This window comes from Colius striatus, chromosome 7, assembly GCF_028858725.1.
Source record: "Colius striatus isolate bColStr4 chromosome 7, bColStr4.1.hap1, whole genome shotgun sequence".
In the NCBI taxonomy this organism is placed as follows: domain Eukaryota; kingdom Metazoa; phylum Chordata; class Aves; order Coliiformes; family Coliidae; genus Colius; species Colius striatus.
The window spans coordinates 40,843,239-40,863,312 of record NC_084765.1 but is presented as its reverse complement, the minus strand read 5'-3'; the positions used below and the strand labels follow the sequence as shown (position 1 = coordinate 40,863,312).

At 57.1% G+C, this 20,074-nt stretch overlaps 1 protein-coding gene across 3 annotated transcripts in view; it reads left to right on the top strand.

The window, feature by feature from the left end:
• Positions 1–20,074, top strand: part of FRMD5 (FERM domain containing 5) — an 83,316-nt gene that overhangs the window by 49,306 nt on the left and 13,936 nt on the right. For 2 of the 3 annotated variants that reach the window (XM_061999788.1, XM_061999785.1), the window contains exons 2-4: positions 17,212–17,316; positions 18,185–18,227; positions 18,751–18,829. In XM_061999788.1, coding sequence (XP_061855772.1) covers positions 17,212–17,316; positions 18,185–18,227; positions 18,751–18,829 — 227 coding nt within the window. The remainder of the gene's footprint in view (positions 1–17,211; positions 17,317–18,184; positions 18,228–18,750; positions 18,830–20,074) is intronic. The other variant, XM_061999786.1, reaches the window with a different exon arrangement.

The following is a 20,074-nucleotide window of genomic DNA, read 5'->3' as shown; positions in this document are numbered from 1 at the left end:
AATGGCATTGCTGTGGAGGGTGATGGAAGCCTTGCTCTGCTGCCATGCTGGCAGCACGGGGCACATCACTTGTTTCACACAACCTCACATAGGAAATGCTTTTGCTTTCAGAAATCCAGGCTGGCTTTGTGTGCTTTCTCCTACAGGACCTCAGGTGCCTGCTCATCCCATTGGCTTCCCAGCCAGGCCTTGGGGGATTTGCAGAGAGGCTCTTCTTTTCTGAGCAGGCTTTTCCATACCTTTCTCAGTGCAGCTACAGGGGTGGAAGGGCTCAGGACAGGGTTCAGAAGCCCTGGGTGGATGGGGCAGACTCAGCCCTGACACAGAGCTGCACACAGCTGTGGGGCTGGGGGAGACAACCATCAGGTCATGCAATTCTCATCCCCTGGTCTCAGCTGCAGCAGAGCTTACACAGCCATCCAGGCTGGAAACCATGTCTTGCTGCAGGAACATGAGTAATCCTCTGGCTTGGCAAGGAGGGGAACAGCCCAAGGTCTCTGCAAGTGTCCCCTGCCAGGGAGTGTGGTGGGGCCAAGGGGTGAAATACCCCAGTGATCAGACAGAACAGAGAAACGACGTCACTTGTTTCTACTGAAGGGAAGTGACTCTGCTTGTGGGTCCCTGTGGGTAACTGGTGCTGCTGGAGCACTGGGGATGGGAATGGGATGACAGTTTTCTTTCTGCTTCCCCGAGAGCCTCCTGTGAGGGATGGCACATCCTTCCTGCAGATGTGAGCTCCACATCCTGACGAAACCCAGAGTTCTAAATACCAAACAAACTCCTTGCCTGTCTCTGCAGGAACTGACGATGCTTTCCCCAGCCCAGTTTAAGCTGGGCTGCCTTTCGCTCCCTGCAGTGACGGCCTCTTGATGCCCAGGTGCCCTCCAGCCCCTCATGTGGTGGGTGAGGGAGACCCGGGGGGCGGTGACGGGGGGCTGGTGTGGGGTGCAGCATCGCCTCCCAGGCACCTGCTCTGAGCTCAGAACGGCCTGAAGTTCCCTCGGCTGTTTTCTGCAGAATACCAGGGCGCTGTGTCCTGTGGGTGTTCTCAGGGGAAGATGTCAGCCCACATAACCATTCCCCAAATCACGCTGCCCTGACAATGGTTTTGCCCTCTTGGGTTAAGCTGCAAAGGTCGTGTGTGACACTGGAAGGACAGAGGCCTTTGGGGGGCTTTTCTTTAAGAACAGCAGCAGGGGAGTGAAGCCCCGTTCCCTCAGGGCTGGACACGTCCCAGCAGCAGAGCGGGCGCCCAGAGCTGAGCCCGGCCCTGGACAGTGCACACGGGGCTGTGGCGGGTGCTGGCAGTGCCATGGGGCTGCTGGCACTGTGGGGCTGCAGGGAACAGCGTTTTCAGCAGGACGGCTGGTGTCTTTAGGACCCCTGTGCCTGTGTCCCCAGGGCAGAGCCATCAGCCCTCCCCAGCATGGGGACTGGTGACAGGGTCTGTGCAGTCTCCACAGACCCTCTGGGCTCTTCTGTAGCTGAAGCAATGCAATGGGGCTGCCTGGGCATCCCTGTGCCCACCAAAGAGCTGCAGGGAAGTGCCACGTCACTGATGCCCAGCAGCTCCGTGGGGTTTGTGCCCTGGACCAGGCAACAGCCTGGGGTGGGTCAGGGCAGCACCACAGCCCTGCAGCACCAGCTCCTGTGCAGGCAGGAGTGTTATCCAGGGAGCCTTTCGCTCACACAGAGCTGTTATCTCAGAGCTCTTTTCTCCTGGCCTTGTCCCCAGGATGCTGCCTGGGGCTCAGGGCTGGGCAGAGGCAGAGGAGTCAGTAATTAATGGCCGTGGTTCACCAAGGAGGAGTGCTTCATCCTTCAAAAGCCCAGGTCATCTTCAGAGGTGTTGATTTACAGAACAAAGCAGGGAGAGGTGGGAAGTCAGTGTGAAAGGTCAGCAATCACTCCAGCAAAAGCTTTTGTTGGGTCCCAGGTGAAACCAGAGATTTGCATTTAAATGAATATGTATTTTGAGACATTAAACCCACGGGCAAAATGAAGGAGATGACAGATACATAGCTGCTTGTGCTTGTTCCTGACATTACCCAGCCAGCCTTTAGAAATAACACCACATCAGCTAAAGCAGTTTGTCTTCTTTTTCTTTCCTCAAAACCTACTGTAAATACCTGGTGTGGACCCGAGCTACTGGAACTTCAAGATAAAAGAACAGAGCTGGTGGATTTGCAGGGCTGGTGTGTGATGTGCAGCAGAAGGACCTCGGAGCTTTTCTGCCGGCCCAGCTCAGCTTCTGTTTCATCTTAAAATCCTAATAATGAGAAAACAGTTCTGCTTAGAGGGGGGGAGAAGCCCAGGTCAGCTCCTGTTGACCTGGCAAGGGGAGTGAGGCTGTTTTGGTTGATTTTCCCAAGTCTCTGGTGCAGCCTGAAGCCCTGTCTGTGGGCAAACTGGGTGCTGAGCCCAAGGCTCCAGCCCCTGGGTGCTGTGAGGGGCCAAGCAGCAAGGGGCTGCTGGGGCCACTGGCTGGGCTTTGCAAGGGGAGGCCGTGGGCTGTGGTCCTGTGCAAACAGGGCTGCTGGGGCCACTGGCTGGGCTTTGCAAGGGGATGCCGTGGGCTGTGGTCCTGTGCAAACAGGGCTGCTGGGACCACTGGCTGGGCTTTGCAAGGGGAGGCCGTGGGCTGTGGTCCTGTGCAAACAGGGCTGCTGGGGCCACTGGCTGGGCTTTGCAAGGGGAGGCCGTGGGCTGTGGTCCTGTGCAAACCAGAGCGGGTCTGGGGAGGAACAGGCACCATAAAAGATCAGTTACAAGGCTCTGCTGCAGTTACAGGTTCTCATCTGAACGTGTTTTTATCTCAGACTTCTGATGAATAAAACAAGGGCTCTGAAGTCGACACCCAGCTGCTCAACAAGCTTGTAAAGCGTTTAGTGGAGGAGCAGAGCTGTGATCAGACGCGGCTGCCGTCTCCTCCCGCTGCCGGCCCGGGACTGACGGCTGGCAGGGCTGTGCTCCCCGCCTGGCACCACAGCCCTGGCTTCAGGGGAAAAGGGGCTGCTGGCGGTGCCCCTTCCCTGGGAGGGGTCTTGCTTCATGCACACTGCTGGATGGCGATGCCCACCCTCGCCAGCTGCAGTGGCGAGCCCGGCCGGTCTGTGTGCTGCGGGGCCGGCTGTGCTGCTGCATCCCTGCAGGGACGTGGGTCTGGGTTCCTGGGAGGTGATGCTGGAGGCAGATTCCCCTTCCAAAGCTCTCTCCACTTTGTCTTTCTTTTTTTCTATCCCACAGCAGCTCTGTGTGAGCTTCCCCCTGGGCCAAGCCATCCGTGCTGGTGGCACTGAGGACACTTGCAGCAGGGCACAGGCTGAGCTCCTGCCCCTGCCAGTCCCCGAGCTGAGCTCCCTGAGCACGGGGTCCATGGCTCAGGGAAGGGGAGCAGGCTCTGACCATGGGACAGCGGCTCCTGGTGCTGCTTCCCCTGTGCAGAGTGATGCCAGCACAGCCTTCCCTGGGCCACTTTAGGGGAAGAGGCCTCACAGCAGCGTTTTGCCCCACCTGATGCTTTTCCAGCTCATGAGAGGTTGCTCATACCAAAGATGAAGTCCCTAACAGAGGTTGTGTGGCATCCAGTGCGTTATCTGAGGTTCATCCCACAGTGATGTTGGCAAAGTGACATTGTCATCCTGGAGATTTGTATCATGGTGCTTCTGTGTGTGTGTCTCATTTTCTGCTGAGGGCAGTATCAGATTTATTGGAAGGTTTCCACTGTTTGCTCCTCTATTAGCGTGGATCGTTTACACCTTAAAATGCCTCTCCTTCCTCTCCCTAGGAAAACACCTTTGGGGAGGATTAACAGTCTTGCAGTCAAGTGATATCCCTGCTTATGAAAAAAGTCATCTTTGTTAATATTCATTGAGCAATGTGATGTCTCCCAGGACGAAGATCTTGTGGAGCTGGGTAAATCAGGGTTCATTATCATGTTAATCTGTCTGATTATGGTCTCCCAAAAGGATTCCACATATGGTCATTTCTGTAGCACAAATACGATCTGTTTTGCCTTAATCACCAGGCATGGACTCATCTCTTCCTTGCTTGGCAATCGTTGTTCTTGAGGTACAATTCAGGCAGATGTAAATATTAGCTGTTTCTGAAGCTGCCCTTAGTTCTGATTCCCAACCAGGGTTTTGGGTTTCTACCTTGTGTTTGGATTCAGGACTTTCTCTCATTTTCTGTTGGTTTATATTGGGTCTAGTTTTAAGTCTGTAGGAGCGTGGCCTGTACTCCCTCCCCTCCATCCAGGACTGTGCAAATGAACATCTGTTGTGGGAAATTATTCTGGGAGCAGCTGTAAACCCTGACGTGGGTCTGGCTGCAGGAGTGGAGTGCAGGAGGTCTGGTTCTGGCCCGTGGGTTTTCTCTGTTTGCTCAGAGGTCTTGCAGACGCTGCTGGCCCAGGGCATGAGTCAAACTTCTCAGAGTGGCTTCGACAAGGTGATGGCAAAGGTCTCTTCTGGAGTACAAACAAATGAAACAGCTCATTCCTGGGCGCAGTGGGGTGCTCAAGCCCACCTGCAGCTCCCTCCCTGGGACACGGCACTCGAGCAGTCGGTGTGGGGCTGCAGACCCCTTGGGCAGGTGGAGGAAGAGCTCTGAGGGCTGGTGAGTGGCTCTGCCAGGCAGCTCTGCCCCTCTCACCCAGGGCTCTGCCAGGCAGCTCTGCCCCTCTCACCCAGGGGTTCTGCCAGGCAGCTCTGCCCCTCTCACCAAGAGGCTCTGCCAGGCAGCTCTGCCCCTCTCACCCAGGGTTCTGCCAGGCAGCTCTGCCCCTCTCACCAAGAGGCTCTGCCAGGCAGCTCTGCCCCTCTCACCCAGGGTTCTGCCAGGCAGCTCTGCCCCTCTCACCCAGGGGCTCTGCCAGGCAGCTCTGCCCCTCTCACCCAGGGCTCTGCCAGGCAGCTCTGCCCCTCTCACCCAGGGTTCTGCCAGGCAGCTCTGCCCCTCTCACCCAGGGTTCTGCCAGGCAGCTCTGCCCCTCTCACCCAGGGCTCTGCCAGGCAGCTCTGCCCCTCTCACCCAGGGTTCTGCCAGGCAGCTCTGCCCCTCTCACCCAGGGCTCTGCCAGAGCCTCACTTCGCTTTCATCAAAAGTAAATGTTTTATGAAGCATTTATACTTTTCCCTCTTTCCCCCATGAGCTTTTTGCTGCAAGCAGTTCCTGGAAGAGAAGTGAGCTTCTCAGCAGGAATGTTGCCAAGAAAACCAAAGGTGCCTGGTTTTCTGGTTGGGAGTTTTATTATTGTTGTTTGTTTTGTTTTATTTTTCACCATCTGTGTGAGCAACAGCATTGACCACAAAGTGCAGGGCCCGTTCCTGCTGGGTCTGGAAGGAGATGCTGCTTGGAAATGGCACCTTGCAAATCCCTGTGTCCCTCCATGGCCCTGTCCTCAGCTCAGGGCTGCCTTGTGCCCATGTCCCAAGGGGGTTTCAGAGCATCTCTATGCCTCCTTGGGGTTACAGGGGTGTAAACGAGAGGGTGCTCAGGCCATCCTGCCCAGCAGGTTTGATGCAGCTTTGCTGAAGTCACAGGATGCTGAGACAAGCTGATGGGTCTGGGATCCTGTGGGAGCTCAGGTCCAAGGAGCCCGACTTGCCCCAGGGCCAGGGCTACAACCAGGTGCAAATGCAAAATTCATGTCCTGCATGACCTGGCACAAAGCTTGTGGCATCAAGTATTGCTCTGCAGATCAGAGGGCACTGAGACTTCTGTTGCTCCGTGTTTGGGTTGGGAGTGCAGCCAAGCTGTCTGCAGCAGCAGCTCTGCTGTTGGCTGGGTCATGCAGCCATTGCAAGAACCTGTTGCTGAAGCGTTTTTGCTTCCTGTGTGCTACAACCAACTCGTATGAGAAGTTTCTCTTTGTGTATGCAGTAGGTAAGGCTTCCCTTCTGAGGAGCATTACTATAAACAGGGCTATCAGCCCTCAAATAATACAGACCAGAAGTAGTTGCACCGAGGAGCTTTTGCATGCTAATGGAAAGGTGCCAGTGTAAGCCAGAGCCCACGTGGAGCCTGCATGAATGCAAAAAGGCAGTTTGAGTTACCAGGAAAACCAATTTGGCTTTATGGAGAGAGGTTTCCAGTGCCTCTAAATTATAGACTTATACATTCTAAATTTAATTCATAGAAGTTACAGGGCAGCAAAATGTAAGGTGACAGCTCCTCAGTCACTGGGGCTTAATGTAGGATTGCTGCAGAGCTGCCTGCAGGGTGCTGCACCCCAGGTTGTGGTGAGCAGGTGGAGTTGTCCTGCCTTGTGCTGACTGCTGTCGGGATGGATGGGGGGAATATTTCTGGTAATGGAAGAAATCAATCACCCAAAGCGATGCTGGGGCTCTGGGCAACCCTGTGGGTGTTCAGGGGAAACAAGGAAAATAGTGTTTCTTGCCTTAAATGAAGATGGATCCCTCACAAAATGCAGTGTCAGTACCTCCTTGTGGATTGAAACAAGGAATTGATAATCTGGAGGTTAAGGCCTCGAGAGCCACTTCATTAGTAACTTTCCTTCTCAAAAGCTTTCTAAACTTAAGGAGCAAAGTCTCTGGATAAGACTTGAAGACAGAAATTACTGTGTCAGCTAGGAAGAAGGATTAGAGATAACAGGGAATTAATACTGAAATGCATATGCTATAAATATAACAGGATTACATTTGAGTGTGATGTAAAACCACTTTCCTTGCTCTGAGTGTGCTCCAGTGGGCACAGTGGCTGTGGGCTCGGGCTTGGTGCAGGGGGCTGCTGTGTGCAGGGGGCTGCTGTGTGCCAGGGGCTGCTGTGTGCCAGGGGCTGCTGTGTGCAGGGGGCTGCTGTGTGCAAGGGACTGCTGTGTGCAGGGGGCTGCTGTGTGCAAGGGGCTGCTGCGTGCCAGGGGGCTGCTCTGTGCCAGGGACTGCTCTGTGCAAGGGGCTGCTGTGTGCCGGGGGCTGCTGTGTGCAAGGGGCTGCTGCGTGCCAGGGGGCTGCTCTGTGCCAGGGGGCTGCTCTGTGCCAGGGACTGCTGTGTGCAGGGGGCTGCTGTGTGCAAGGGGCTGCTGCGTGCCAGGGGGCTGCTCTGTGCCAGGGGCTGCTCTGTGCAGGGGGCTGCTGTGTGCTGGGTGCTGCTGTGTGCAAGGGGCTACTGTGTGCAGGGGGGTGCTCTGTGCCAGGGTCTGCTATGTGCAGGGGACTGCTGTGTGCAGGGGGCTGCTCTGTGCAGGGGGCTGCTCTGTGCCAGGGACTGCTGTGTGCCAGGGACTGCTGTGTGCCAGGGACTGCTGTGTGCAGGGGAGAGCGGGTGGGAGTTGAGGCCATCACAGCTCTGCTCTGTGTGTCCTGTGGTGTTTCTTACTGCAGCTGCCATTGGCTCATTGGAGACTCTACTTCTGGTCTCACCTTTGCCAAAAGGGCCTTTTGTGAGCCTTACATGGAGACCTGTTTGTTTGGTAGCCCAGGGCAGGGGGGGGGCTTGCATGGGTCTGGACAGGTACCAGTCAAGGACTCGAGGGGTCTGGCTGGAAACGTGTTGGTGCTCACCCCTCTCCTCCCTGCTGCCCTGAGCCATGCTCTGGGCTCATCCTTATTGGGTCTTCTCAGAAACTGAGGGACCACTCTTGGGCACTCTTCTGAAGTCCTGGCTTTACCAGTGGCTCTGACAGCATCTTCCTGGGGGATTTGTGCCACTGAGGCTCCTTGGTGTTGTTAAATCATTTCTGGACAGGGGGTTGGAGCCTGCAGCACACTGGAGTGCAGGAGCCTTGCTGAGGGGCAGGGTGAGGGACACGACCACCAGCAGTGAAACAGCAGCAAAACAGCCAACAATAACACATCGACACAGCCAGTAACAGTAAATCAAGAGAGTGAAGAATAGCAACGCTTCTTTCTGTGGCCTACTCACAGGTTTCTGTTCCCTGCTTGGACATGAAGACTCTCAGACACATTTTTGCCCATCTCCTCCTGGCAGCACAGCTCAGATGCTTCCTGTGAGTGCTGACAGAGCTGTCAGCCAGGGCTTTGCCCTGCCTGCAAACCCAACGGGAGCTGTGTCCCAGGGATGATGAACCCCAGGCTCGGACGGTGCAATGCTGAATGTTTTAAATGAAGCATTGAAAGCACAAGATTGCAGAAATCTCTTCATGTTGGCAGTGGAGCTGGTGAGTCTTTGATCTCTCCCAGCTCAGACGTTGCTGCCAAGGAGACTTAAGCTTAAACTTCACTTTGTAAAATGGACTTTTTTGACAGTTTCCTTTAAAAAATAATCTCCTCCTAAGCTCAGGAGGCAGGAATGGCCAGCCCCACAATGAGATTTCCAAACCAGCTAGCACAGAAAGGAGCCACTTTCAGCTGCTGCTATTTCTTCTGTAGCTCCCGTGCTTAATCCGCAAAGCTCTGGGCAGGGGGGTGTCATTCCAGCTCCAGCAGCACAAGCCGCTGTGGTGGGGCTGGGCCCAGGGAGGGTTTCCCACGGCCACAGGGGCTGTGGGCTCTGAAGCCCTTTGTGCCTGAGCTGCTGGAGCCCAGGCTCGGTGCGGCTGCCTGGCGCTGAGGTGCGGGTGCAGCAGGGGAGAGGTGCCCAGCAGCCTGCGTGGAATGATTACACAGACGGAAGAGAGCATCTCTTCTTACGCAGTTGGGAGCCATCTGAGCTGTTTCTCTGGGGTGGCTGACGGAGCTGAGGTGCAGCAGAGCCGTCCCTGCCGCTCACTGGCTTTTCCCAGCTCACTCCCAGCAGCTTTGAACCCGCCTGTGCCTCTGTGCATCGACCTGCTCCTGTCCCCCAGCGCCCAGGGATGCTTCTGCTGACATAGCTCCCTTTATCCCCTGGCAGGAGGCAGAAGGCCCCCAGCCCCTCTGCTTTGCTCCCAGCCCTGCTGGGGCCTGTGGCTGTGGGAATGCTTCCCCACAACACAGCCTTCAGCCTGCACGCTGCCTCGTGAATGATGCCAACGGTGCCCTGCTGCATCTGGAGTGTGCACACTTCCAGCATGTCCTGTGACCACAGCTCCTGCTCCTCTGCCTTGCAGAGCCTCAGCTGTGAGCTGAACACAGCTGCTCTCTGCAGCCCCTCGTGCTTTGCTGGGCTCCCCACCACCATCAGCCTGTCCCCAGGACGAGCTCCTCTGCCTGCTCCAGGCTGGGGCGGGACTGTGAGGAGGAGCCCTGCAAAGCATGAGCTGGGCTGGTTTGGTGCTTCTGAACTGTTTCTTGTCTCAGAGCAGTTTTGCAGTGTGAGCACACTGAAGGAGATGGGAGGAACCTGCTGCTGGGGGATTCCTGAGATGTCACACGCCAGGGGACCGCTGGGTGAGGCGATGGTGGAGTCAGTATGTGGTACCCAACCCTCACCTTCCCCTTGCAAGGAGCACATTTAAGGTTGGCTGATGGGGGGTTTCCAGCAGATGTATCATTGTGCTGTTCTGTGTCTGGCTGTTGGCAGCCTTTGGGAAGGGGCTGGGCTGCTGAAGGGGCTGGTTGTGCTCAGCCTCATCATGGGAAGCAGCCTTGCTGGTCTGCCACTGGGTGGGGGGATGGCAGTGGTGCTCGGGCTGATGTGGGAAGCTTACACCTGTGTGTGTGGCTTTGGATTTGGTGCTGCATGATAGCTGGTTAAGAAGCTGGAATGAAAACAAACCCTCACAGCACATGGAAAATAGTTTAAAAAACAGTTGTACTACCAATCTTTTGAAGCAAGACTTTAGAACAGGCCTAGGTCTGTCCTGCACTGCAAAGCTGTCCCTAGGCACTGTGAGCTCATGACTGCAGAGTGTGGCTGGGCAGGCAGCAATGCTGTGGCTGCAGAGTGTGGCTGGGCAGGCAGCAGTGCTGTGGCTGCAGAGTGTGGCTGGGCAGGGAGCAGTGCTGTGGCTGGGCAGGCAGTGGGGCTGCTGTGGCTGCAGACTGTGGCTGGGCAGGCAGCAGTGCTGTGGCTGGGCAGGCAGTGGGGCTGCTGTGGCTGCAGAGTGTGGCTGGGCAGGCAGGTGCTGCTGTGGAGCTGCCGTGCTCTGTCAGCTGAGGATCCCTGCTGCCTGCAGTGAGACACACCACTCATTTCTAGATGAGTTGCTATTTTTAAATAGATATTTAAATTTTTGTAGCTGTGGATGACCCTCATTTTGGCTGAGGAGCTTAGAAAAGCTAAGAATGAAAGGTTACTTTAATCTTCTTAAAGTTTAAAAATCAGCTGGGATTCTTCTGTTTGCCAGTGCTGGAGGCACTTGTCTCCCTGTAGAAACCTTGTTTCTGTTTTGCAGTACATCGTGCAAAATCCTTTTGGAATGCAGGTGCTAAATTCCAGCATTCTGCACTTTCCATCTTAGGAAGCTTTGGGGATGCTGATGCTTGACACAGCAAGGTGCTCGAGGGTTCCTCTGCAGCGTGCCAGGAAGGGGACCATGGTGCTGGGCTGGCAGCACCCTTGCTGCCACGCTGCAGATGTAGGGCCAGATGAGTCCCAGGCTGAGCTGTGTTGAGCCTGCACAGGGAGGTTCCCAGCACTGAGCTGTGGGATGGGTGTGTGTGCCATGGGAATGTCCCATCAGGATGTCCCTGCTGTGGGCACAGTGCTGTCTTTCTGTCCCTCTGTAAAAAGAGATCACAAAACTCCCTGGAAGAGCTTGTTCCCAAGAACACTGAAGGAACTGTCTCCTCCCTGGGCAGAGAGAAATAGATGTCTGTATTAAGCTGTTGCTGACATGTTAATGCTCCTCAGATACCTCATAAGGATTCTGCAGGGCCGGCCGGCTCGGAAGCGCTTTGTAGAGGAGTGGTGTGGGTAGCAATGGATTCCCAGAGCCAGCACTGCTCCTCTCTCCCCTGGCAGTGGCTCCTCCACAGAGTTTGTCCCTCAGCAGCTCCTCTCTTCCCCAGGAGAGAGCCCAGGGCTGGGTGGGTGGCAGATGAGTAGCAGGCATGGCTGGGAGAGCAGAGCTCATGGCTACAGGTGGACTCGCCAACAGCAGCTCAAGGCAATGCTCACCTGAGCCCTTCCAGCCCCAAATCACTCTGGAGTCTGTCCCCAGAGCCCACCCACTGCCATAATGAGCTCAGCCAGTCCACAGAGGTCCAGCAAGGCTGTGCCACAGGTGCTGGGATGTGTTCAGGGCTCCCGAGATCCCACAGAAATGGAGAGTGCTGTGAGATCTGGTCTCAGCACCCTTGGACAAGGCTGGATGTGAGGGAAGATGTGGGAGCTGAGCTGAGGGTGGTCACCCCCCCCCCCCCCCAGCATCACCCTGTGCTGCCTCACTGCCCTGCAGTGCTGAAACCATTCAATGCACCATGCAGCTGCAGGGACCACCCCAGGAGAATGCAGGTTGGGAGATGTTGCTGTAAGACAGCAGCACAGCTTCACCTCATTTGCCAGAAGGCTCCTATGGATCAGAACAATCCAATGTGGTGTGTCAGAGGTGACTGGCAATCCGTGCTGTCCTCCTCAAGTTCTTCTACGTTGCAGGAGCTTAGGACAGAAAGAAGTCAAGGTGTTACTATTGAGCAGCCAGCCCCTGTGTGTGGTGCAGGTCAGGTCAGCGTGCAGCACCCGGCGTGTGCGAGCAGAGCTTGCTGCTGGGCCCGGAAAGGCTGACCTCAAAAACTCCCAAACCTTAAGACAGATATAAGGCTTATTTTATAAGAACATATAAAGATCAAAACATGGCATATTTAAGCTGATATTATGCAATAGACAGCTCTTTTAAGCTGTGATTTGTAAAGACAGTTCAGATAATTTCCTGAAAGACATACTCATAATGATTAATTTAGAATATGTTTAATTCAAGTTAGAGACATCAAAGGGAAGGCATTTTCCCCCTGTAATGCTGTTTGAGTTTTCACACTTTCACCACTTTCCAGCAGACTGGGGGGATGTCTGACTTGGCTTTCCTTGCGACTTCTCGGTGTTAAAGTTGCAGAGGAAAGCGTTTTGCAGACTCTGGTGCTAATCTGGGGCGTGGGTAGGGAAAGGGAGAAGAGCCTGGAGCAAACCCCTGCTGAAGTGGCTGTGGGAGGCGAGGAGGGGCGTGATGCTGGGGGCAGCCATCCATCCCTTCAGCTCACCCAGCTGGCAAGGTTCACACAGCATTTTCCGTGGCTGCTGTCTGAGTGGCCTTCCCTGAGCGTGGAGGTTGGTTCCTGACAGCAGCCCCGGGCTGCTGGGGGTGAGCAGCGTGCGTGGCCAGGGCAGGGGAGGGAGGCTGCACGTGTCGTGGCAGTGCCTCAGTTCTAACCACCCTTCAGGCCTGATTGGGAACCATTTCTGAGCACATCTTGTGCAACTGTGATTTCTGTGGCACAGCCAGTTGGTTTAACCTCTGTGTGTGTCAGATATCCTGTCAGCCTGCACAGGAATGTCTTCTAAGGGAAGAGAAGAACATCAGTATCTATTAGTATTCTCTTTGCACCAGTGCTCCCAGTGCAGGTTCTGGCTGACCTGGGAAGACTGTTCCGTGCTGGATAGGTGAGCAAGGCTCGGGGGCTTGCTCTGCTGCTCACCTGATGCTGCTGCACTTTCTTCTCAAGCTCCAGGTTGCTGAATATTTGTTGAATGATGGAACAATAAGTTGTTCTAAGTCAGGGAAAGGGATTTGGGTTCTGTCAGGTTTCAGTATCGCTGTCCATCCTGCGCCCTTGTACCGGAGCCGGGCGCACAGCCTGTGCCGGGCAGCGGCTGTGGTTGGCAGTGATGGATGATACATGCAGAGCCTCAATTACCACATTAATAAAGCACAATGTAGGCCACAGTTTTCTAAGTTTGGCACCTCAGTCTGGATTCAGGCTCATAAGCGAGCAGCCTCGTTTCCTGAGCAGCCACCAGCGGTGCCGGTGACCCCCCTGGGCTGGTGGCTGGGCACAGCCCCGGCAAGTCCAGGGGTACCCGGTTTAGGGTGGGATCAGATGGGCACTGCAGAATCTCAGCCCCAGGCCTCCACATCCGTGTTCCCAGCAGGAGCAGCGGCTGGTGGGGATCTGCCTGCTCCTAGGCTGATGGAATGAATGTCTCTGCAGCAGGGAGGCTGCGGGTGAGGCGAGGGCTGCACTCTGGGGCATGCTTGCTTTGCCAGTCCAATGAGTTGCCTTTGGCTCAGGCTGGAGCTGAGCAGTTGTGCTCAAAATTATGGTTTCTGGTTCTCAACTGTCTGGTGAGGGTGGTCCTGGGCACCCCCATCCCTCCTGCCCCTGCTGCATCTGCTCTCCCCACTGTGGACGGGCATCTCACTCCTCTGTGGCTGGTCTCTCCTGGATAGGGGCTGAGGATGCTGCCCAAGGACAGGGCAGCATGGGGGTGGTCTTGCCCGTGGGAGCTGCTGTGTGCTGCCCATCCTGCATGACCGTGGGGCTGATGCCCAGGCTGCAGCTTCACCTGCAGGTCCCTGTGCAGCTGTGGGGCCGTCCCACACCGTGCCCCAGCCTGGGGAGGGCCCAGCTGCAGGGCAGGGCAGGGCAGGCTGTGACCTGCAGCACCTAAAGGACGAGATACCAGATCTGAGTGTGGAAACAGGAGTCTCCTGAGTTTTCAAGTGCCAGGTGTGTTTCAACATCACAGCAAGGGTCAGAGGCAGCTTGGAGGAGAGAGGAGGGGGATGCAGGAGAGGAGAGCAGGCAGACATGGTTGCTGTAAATGTTGGCTCTACTCTGTCAGTGTTGTTCCCATCAGCTGGCAGGACTTGCTGCCTGCAGGGAGTTCTGTTTGTTTACGGTCTCAGCATCTCCCAAGGACTGGGATGGGTTTGGCAGGAGCGCTGCCTGCACAGCTCCAGCCCAGCTCCCCAGTCAGGCTGCGGCTGCAGAACGCTGCAGCTGCCTCGGTGAAAACTCTCCTGGCACCACTCTCAACCCTCCTGCTGCTTCACCTTTCTGCCCAGAACAGCTGCCTCACGTCTCCACTTCCACAAGAAGGGTTGCTTAAAAACTCGGTAATAAATTGGGGAAGAGCCTGAGGCAGCTGAGCTGAGGGTGAATGGTGTCACACTCAGTGGCCTGTTTGATGCTTCTCAGAGGACCATCTGTGATCCCAGGGGATTCACTTGCAGGAAAGTGAAACCTCACTTTTACCCCAAGTATGTGAGGGCAAAGCTGCAGACCTGTTTATTGACCCAGAGAGGTTTTACAAACCACAGAACAGAGGAGCTTTGTATCCCACAGTTGCTGGAGTGGCTGGTGCAGAGCTGAGCAGAGCTGAGCAGAGCCCGCTCGCCAAGTCAGGGTCTCTCACAGGGAGCACCCAGCTGCTGCAGCCACAGCTCAAAGTTGTCTCATCTGCTCAAACAAAGCTTTTATGGAGTCAGTTTTCTCTTGCACATACACACAGCCTGCAGGGACACAGCTGCAAGGCTACTGGGAGGGTTCTGTTTAATCTGCAGAGATGTGATGCTTCTGAGAAGAGCGAACATGCCCCTGGGCCAGGGGAGGGACATCTGAATGCCTCCAAGGGCTCAGGCTGCGGCTCAGTGTCTTACAGTGCATCCCCTGCTGCATAAAAAGCTGCCATTGGCTTTATCCCAAACAGATCCCATCAAACACATTTGCCACAGGAGCCTTCTCAAGAAGCTTGGCTGATGCTCAAGTGAGTCCCATCCCATTCCATAAACAAGGTGCAAAGGAGAGGAGAGCAGGGACTTGCTCCCAGAGCTGTGAGGCTGTGCAGGTCTGCCTGTGCCTTGGGAGTGGCTTGAGACAGCCCTGGGCAGGGGAGGGTAGGGAGGATGTCTGAGACTGCAGGGAGAAACCTCGAGACAGCTGATGGATTCTCCCCATTGCCTCTGGGTATTTTGGTGAGAGTGCAGTGAGCACAGAGGCAGGCTCTGGGAGATGCAGGTGGCAGAGCGAGGAGAGAGCTGGGGTTTGACCATGAGGGCCCCAGCACCAGGGCAGAGGCTTGGGGCACAGTCACCAGCAGGATTTCCAGTGGAGGCTTCACATCAGCCATGGCTCTGAGGCCATCACCCCTGGGAGTGGCAGCATCCCTGAGCATCCCCTGCATTGGTGCCAGGCAGCGCTGGGCTCTCTCCTCTGCGCCTGGCGCGGGGGCTGCGCGTCCCCCTGCCCTCTGCTTCAGCTACTGCACACCCCGTGTCCCCAGCCCCGGGTGCTGCACGGCCGACCCTCCTCCTGCCCTCTCAGCGCGGCTGCCCGAGCTGCTCCGTGAGCCGTGGCCGCTGGCCCCACGCCAGCGCTGCAGCAGCGGCTGAGCTGAGCTGAGCTGAGCTGAGCTGAGCAGGACGGGCTCTGCCCGCACGGCCCCTGGCAGCCCAGCTCCAGGGTGAGGCGGCTGCGGCAGCGGCACTGCCCGTGGGTCACCCCTGGCCTTGGGCTGCCACCCTGCCTGCCGGGCTCCAGCACCCCGGGCAAGGGGTTTTAGCAGCTGCACGACTGCAGCCTGAACTTCGTGACTCTCAGCACAAAGCACCATTGATTTAAAATGCAGAGACATTTCTCATCCTGTACTAGGGCCCAGCAACGGGTTAATGGCAGACCTGCGGGGTTCCCTGATTGCAGGGGCTGTGTCTGCTCGAGGTTATTTGATCAGATAATGCAGGTGTTAAATGTATTTGTCAGGAAACAGAAACCTGTGTCATCTGACAGAGGCAGCATTGGCTGTCAGGAGCAGCCTTTGATCTGCAGAGATGTGTCGCTGCAGAGCAGCTCCCCATCCCCTGCAAGGCAGAGCAGCTCCCCATCCCCTGCAAGGCAGAGCAGGTCCCCGTTCCCTGCAAGGCAGAGCAGCTCCCCATCCCCTGCAAGGCAGAGCAGGTCCCGATCCCCTGCAAGGCAGAGCAGCTCCCCATCCCCTGAAAGGCAGAGCAGGTCCCCCTTCCCTGCAAGGCAGAGCAGCTCCCCATCCCCTGCAAGGCAGAGCAGGTCCCCATCCCCTGCAAGGCAGAGCAGGTCCCCCTTCCCTGCAAGGCAGAGCAGGTCCCCCTTCCCTGCAAGGCAGAGCAGGTCCCCATCCCCTGCAAGGCAGAGCAGGTCCCCATCCCCTGCAAGGCAGAGCAGGTCCCCCTTCCCTGCAAGGCAGAGCAGGTCCCCATCCCCTGCAAGGCAGAGCAGCTCCCCATCCCCTGCAAGGCAGAGCAGGTCCCGATCCCCTGCAAGGCAGAGCAGCTCCCCATCCCCTGAAAGGCAGAGCAGGTCCCCCTTCCCTGCAAGGCAGAGCAGCTCCCCATCCCCTGCAAGGCAGAGCAGGTCCCCATCCCCTGCAAGGCAGAGCAGCTCCCCATCCCCTGCAAGGCAGAGCAGGTCCCCCTTCCCTGCAAGGCAGAGCAGCTCCCCATCCCCTGCAAGGCAGAGCAGGTCCCCCTTCCCTGAAAGGCAGAGCAGCTCCCCATCCCCTGAAAGGCAGAGCAGCTCCCCATCCCCTGAAAGACAGAGCAGCTCCCCATCCCCTGAAAGGCAGAGCAGGTCCCCATCCCCTGCAAGGCAGAGCAGGTCCCCATTCCCTGCAAGGCAGAGCAGGTCCCCCTTCCCTGCAAGGCAGAGCAGGTCCCCATCCCCTGCAAGGCAGAGCAGCTCCCCATCCCCTGCAAGGCAGAGCAGGTCCCCATTCCCTGCAAGGCAGAGCAGGTCCCCCTTCCCTGCAAGGCAGAGCAGGTCCCCATCCCCTGCAAGGCAGAGCAGGTCCCCCTTCCCTGCAAGGCAGAGCAGCTCCCCATCCCCTGAAAGGCAGAGCAGGTCCCCCTTCCCTGAAAGGCAGAGCAGCTCCCCATCCCCTGAAAGGCAGAGCAGCTCCCCATCCCCTGAAAGACAGAGCAGCTCCCCATCCCCTGAAAGGCAGAGCAGGTCCCCATCCCCTGCAAGGCAGAGCAGGTCCCCCTTCCCTGAAAGGCAGAGCAGCTCCCATCCCCTGCAAGGCAGAGCAGGTCCCCATCCCCTGCAAGGCAGAGCAGGTCCCCCTTCCCTGCAAGGCAGAGCAGGTCCCCATCCCCTGCAAGGCAGAGCAGGTCCCCATCCCCTGCAAGGCAGAGCAGGTCCCCCTTCCCTGAAAGGCAGAGCAGGTCCCCCTTCCCTGCAAGGCAGAGCAGCTCCCCATTCCCTGCAAGGCAGAGCAGCTCCCCATCCCCTGCAAGGCAGAGCAGCTCCCCATCCCCTGCAAGGCAGAGCAGCTCCCCATCCCCTGCAAGGCAGAGCACCATCCTTAGTGTCACCTCACAAGTTTTGGACCCTTCACCCACTGCTCCTGTGCTTCTACCACCCTCCTCCTGCCCCTTTGTAAGTTCATTTCTTTGTCTTGCAGAGAGATGCCAAGGGCCAGTACCTGTTCGACCTCCTGTGCCACCACCTGAACCTGCTGGAGAAGGACTACTTCGGCATTCGGTTTGTGGACCCCGACAAGCAGCGGGTGAGAGCCCTTCCTGCCTGGGCTGGGCGATGGGGCTGGTGGGATCAGCCTTGTGCTCGCTGCTGTGGCCGAGAGCCGGAGCAAATGGCTGCCATAGAATTGGGTTTAGACAGTGATGACAGTTCCCAGCACCAGGGACCAGATCCCAGGTAACTGGGCATGCCGTGGCCCCCTCAGGTTTTTGCAGTGCTGCAGCAGCCAAGGGCACCCCTGGAATGCAGAGTGAAACCCACCCCAGGTCGTGCAGCCACACGGAGCCAACGCTGACTGGTTTTGTCTCAGTGGCAGACGTTAATGCTGAACATCTGAAGCTTCTTCTTGACTGACAACACTGTTTCCTGAACATGCCTGCCCAGGCAATAGCAAACCAAAGCAGCAGCGGTGCAGGGGCTTGGCTGCAGGCAGAGCTCGGTGGTTTCTTATTGATGGCACTGAAGTGTCATTTCAGAAGTACAGGCTTGAACTCAGCCTTCCCAGGGCCGTGCTGCAATCACAGATCCCAGTGGCTGTTGGTGATAGTTTGATTTCAGAGCTGACTTCTGGGTGATGCAGAGCCCTCACCCTCCCGGCAGCACCGTGGCTCAGCCCCGGGGTGTTCTGGAGGGCAGAGTGTGAAGGAGCCCACGTGCCCCAGAGCCACCAGCATGGGTCCCAGGCCTTGCTCCAGCCCTCCCCTGGCTGCTGGGTGGGCAGGGGCTGCAGCCCTCTCCTGCCCCTCTGCCATGCAGCTGGCAGGTCTGCACAGCTTAGGCTTTTGTTTCAAGGAGAAGGGTTGGCTTGTTTCTATAACTTTGCCCTGAAAAGTCGATGCTAACAATTGAACTCAGTTGTTACTGATTTGCTTTAATCACCTTCCTTTTCTTTTCAGCATTGGCTGGAATTTACCAAGTCAGTGGTGAAGCAGATGAGGGGTGAGTGTTGCTGTGAGCAGACACCGTGTGTGCCCTTCGGTTCAGGTGTATTTCCACGTCCTCCAGCCCTTGCCCTCTGGAGGCAGCTCCCAGAATGTCTCCCAGGATAAAGGGACTTTATTATGCACAAAGCTCTTCTGCTGAGTGGAAAGCGGGATCACCCTCCCTCAGTCTCACTGCAGCCACAGCTGGCCGTGCCCTCTGGCACACGGGCACGGGGCATGATGGGGATGGGCACAGGAGGCTGGGCAGCACCGAGGTCTGTCTGGTGAGTGGGACCGTGTGGCTGCTGCTTCCCCTCAGTGCTGCCGGGCACATCTGCTCCTGCCATGGCCCCACAGCGGGGAACGGCCCCGTGCCTGGCTGCTCCCTCCTCACCCAGAGCAGCCGGGTGTTTGGGGTGAGGGGGAGGGCAGGTGAGCCCCCAGCAGGATGCGGCCGCCTCCTCCAGCGGGGTTCCTGGGAGGGGGCCGGGGACGGGCTGTGCCGTCGGGTGACCGCGCTGTCGCCGTTCTCGCTGCAGCCCAGCCGCCCTTCACCATGTGCTTCCGCGTGAAGTTCTACCCCACGGACCCCGCTGCTCTGAAGGAGGAGATCACCAGGTAAGGACGGGGCAGCAGCTGGCACTGGGCAGCAGACGCTTGGCCAAGGCAGGAGCGCACTCTGACGAGCTTCTTTTAGTAGCCAAGGCAGAGCAGCAGCCGTTTCAATTTCCCAACACACCTGAACGTTTCTGGATTGTCCCAGCTTGGAGAGGGGAGTGTGGAAATCCCACCCTGGGCTTTCTGGAGCTGCTGTGCCTGATGGGGAGCACTGGCTGTGGGTTTAACCCACTGGCTCAGTCTCCAGCTGCAGCTGCCCAGGTTTCCAGAGCACTGTAGCATCCATCACGGCTTCGGTACTGTCCCACCAATGCAGAGGGCTCCTGGGCTGCCCCAAAATCTGTCTGTCTAGCCGCAGCCCCCTGCACCCAGCCACTGCAGAGAGGTGGGATCAAGCAGGAGCAGCACTTCTGCCAGAGTCCATTTTCTGCTTCTGCTAACACTCTTGCCATTTCTGAATCAGCTGTTCGTGCCACCGCCTGAGCACATCCTTAGCTCAGGGTGTCATTCCATGTGCTTGCTCTGTCAGGAAGGGTTTGAGTGTCTCCAGTCCCCCTGACATCCCCTGGAAGTAATTAGCTTCATGCCTTTATGTAAGGGGCATGAATGCTCTGGGAGAAATGGGTGATAAACTGCGATGGCAGAAACTTGACAGCCCTTCTCTCGAGCTTCTATCTTTAGGGGCTCTTCATGCTGCTCTTCCTGCCAGAAGGAGGGACGTGAAGAGCACTGGGGAGAAATCGCAGCAGCTTTGGAAAACAAGCGGTGTCTGTGGAGCTCCAGGGCACAACAGCCCAGGCTGACTGCCCCAACCCCCCCTTCCACCCCCCACAGGGCTCTGCCCCAGGCAGACAGGCTGGCAGCTTTGTTAAAGGTTTTGTCCCCTGGAACTTTTTGCCATTATTGCTGCAAATAATTCGTTGTTGTCTTGATGAGCCCTTGGTTTGTTAGGGAGAAGGTAATAAAGATGCCCTGGCGCTGGTACAGGCAGCATGCCAAGGGCCCAGAGCACAGCCATGGCATGAGCACCTGCAGCCCCCACCAGCCTGGGGGCGGATCAGGCACCTCCCCAGGCAGCACCCCCTGCTCTGCCTGCAGCTCAGAGGATGCCCAGGGTGCAGCTGCAGCCTGTGTGCTGGGACAGGGCAGCTCAGAGGATGTCCAAGGTGCAGCTGCAGCCTGTGTGCTGGGACAGGGCAGCTCAGAGGATGCCCAGGGTGCAGCTGCAGCCTCTGTGTGCTGGGA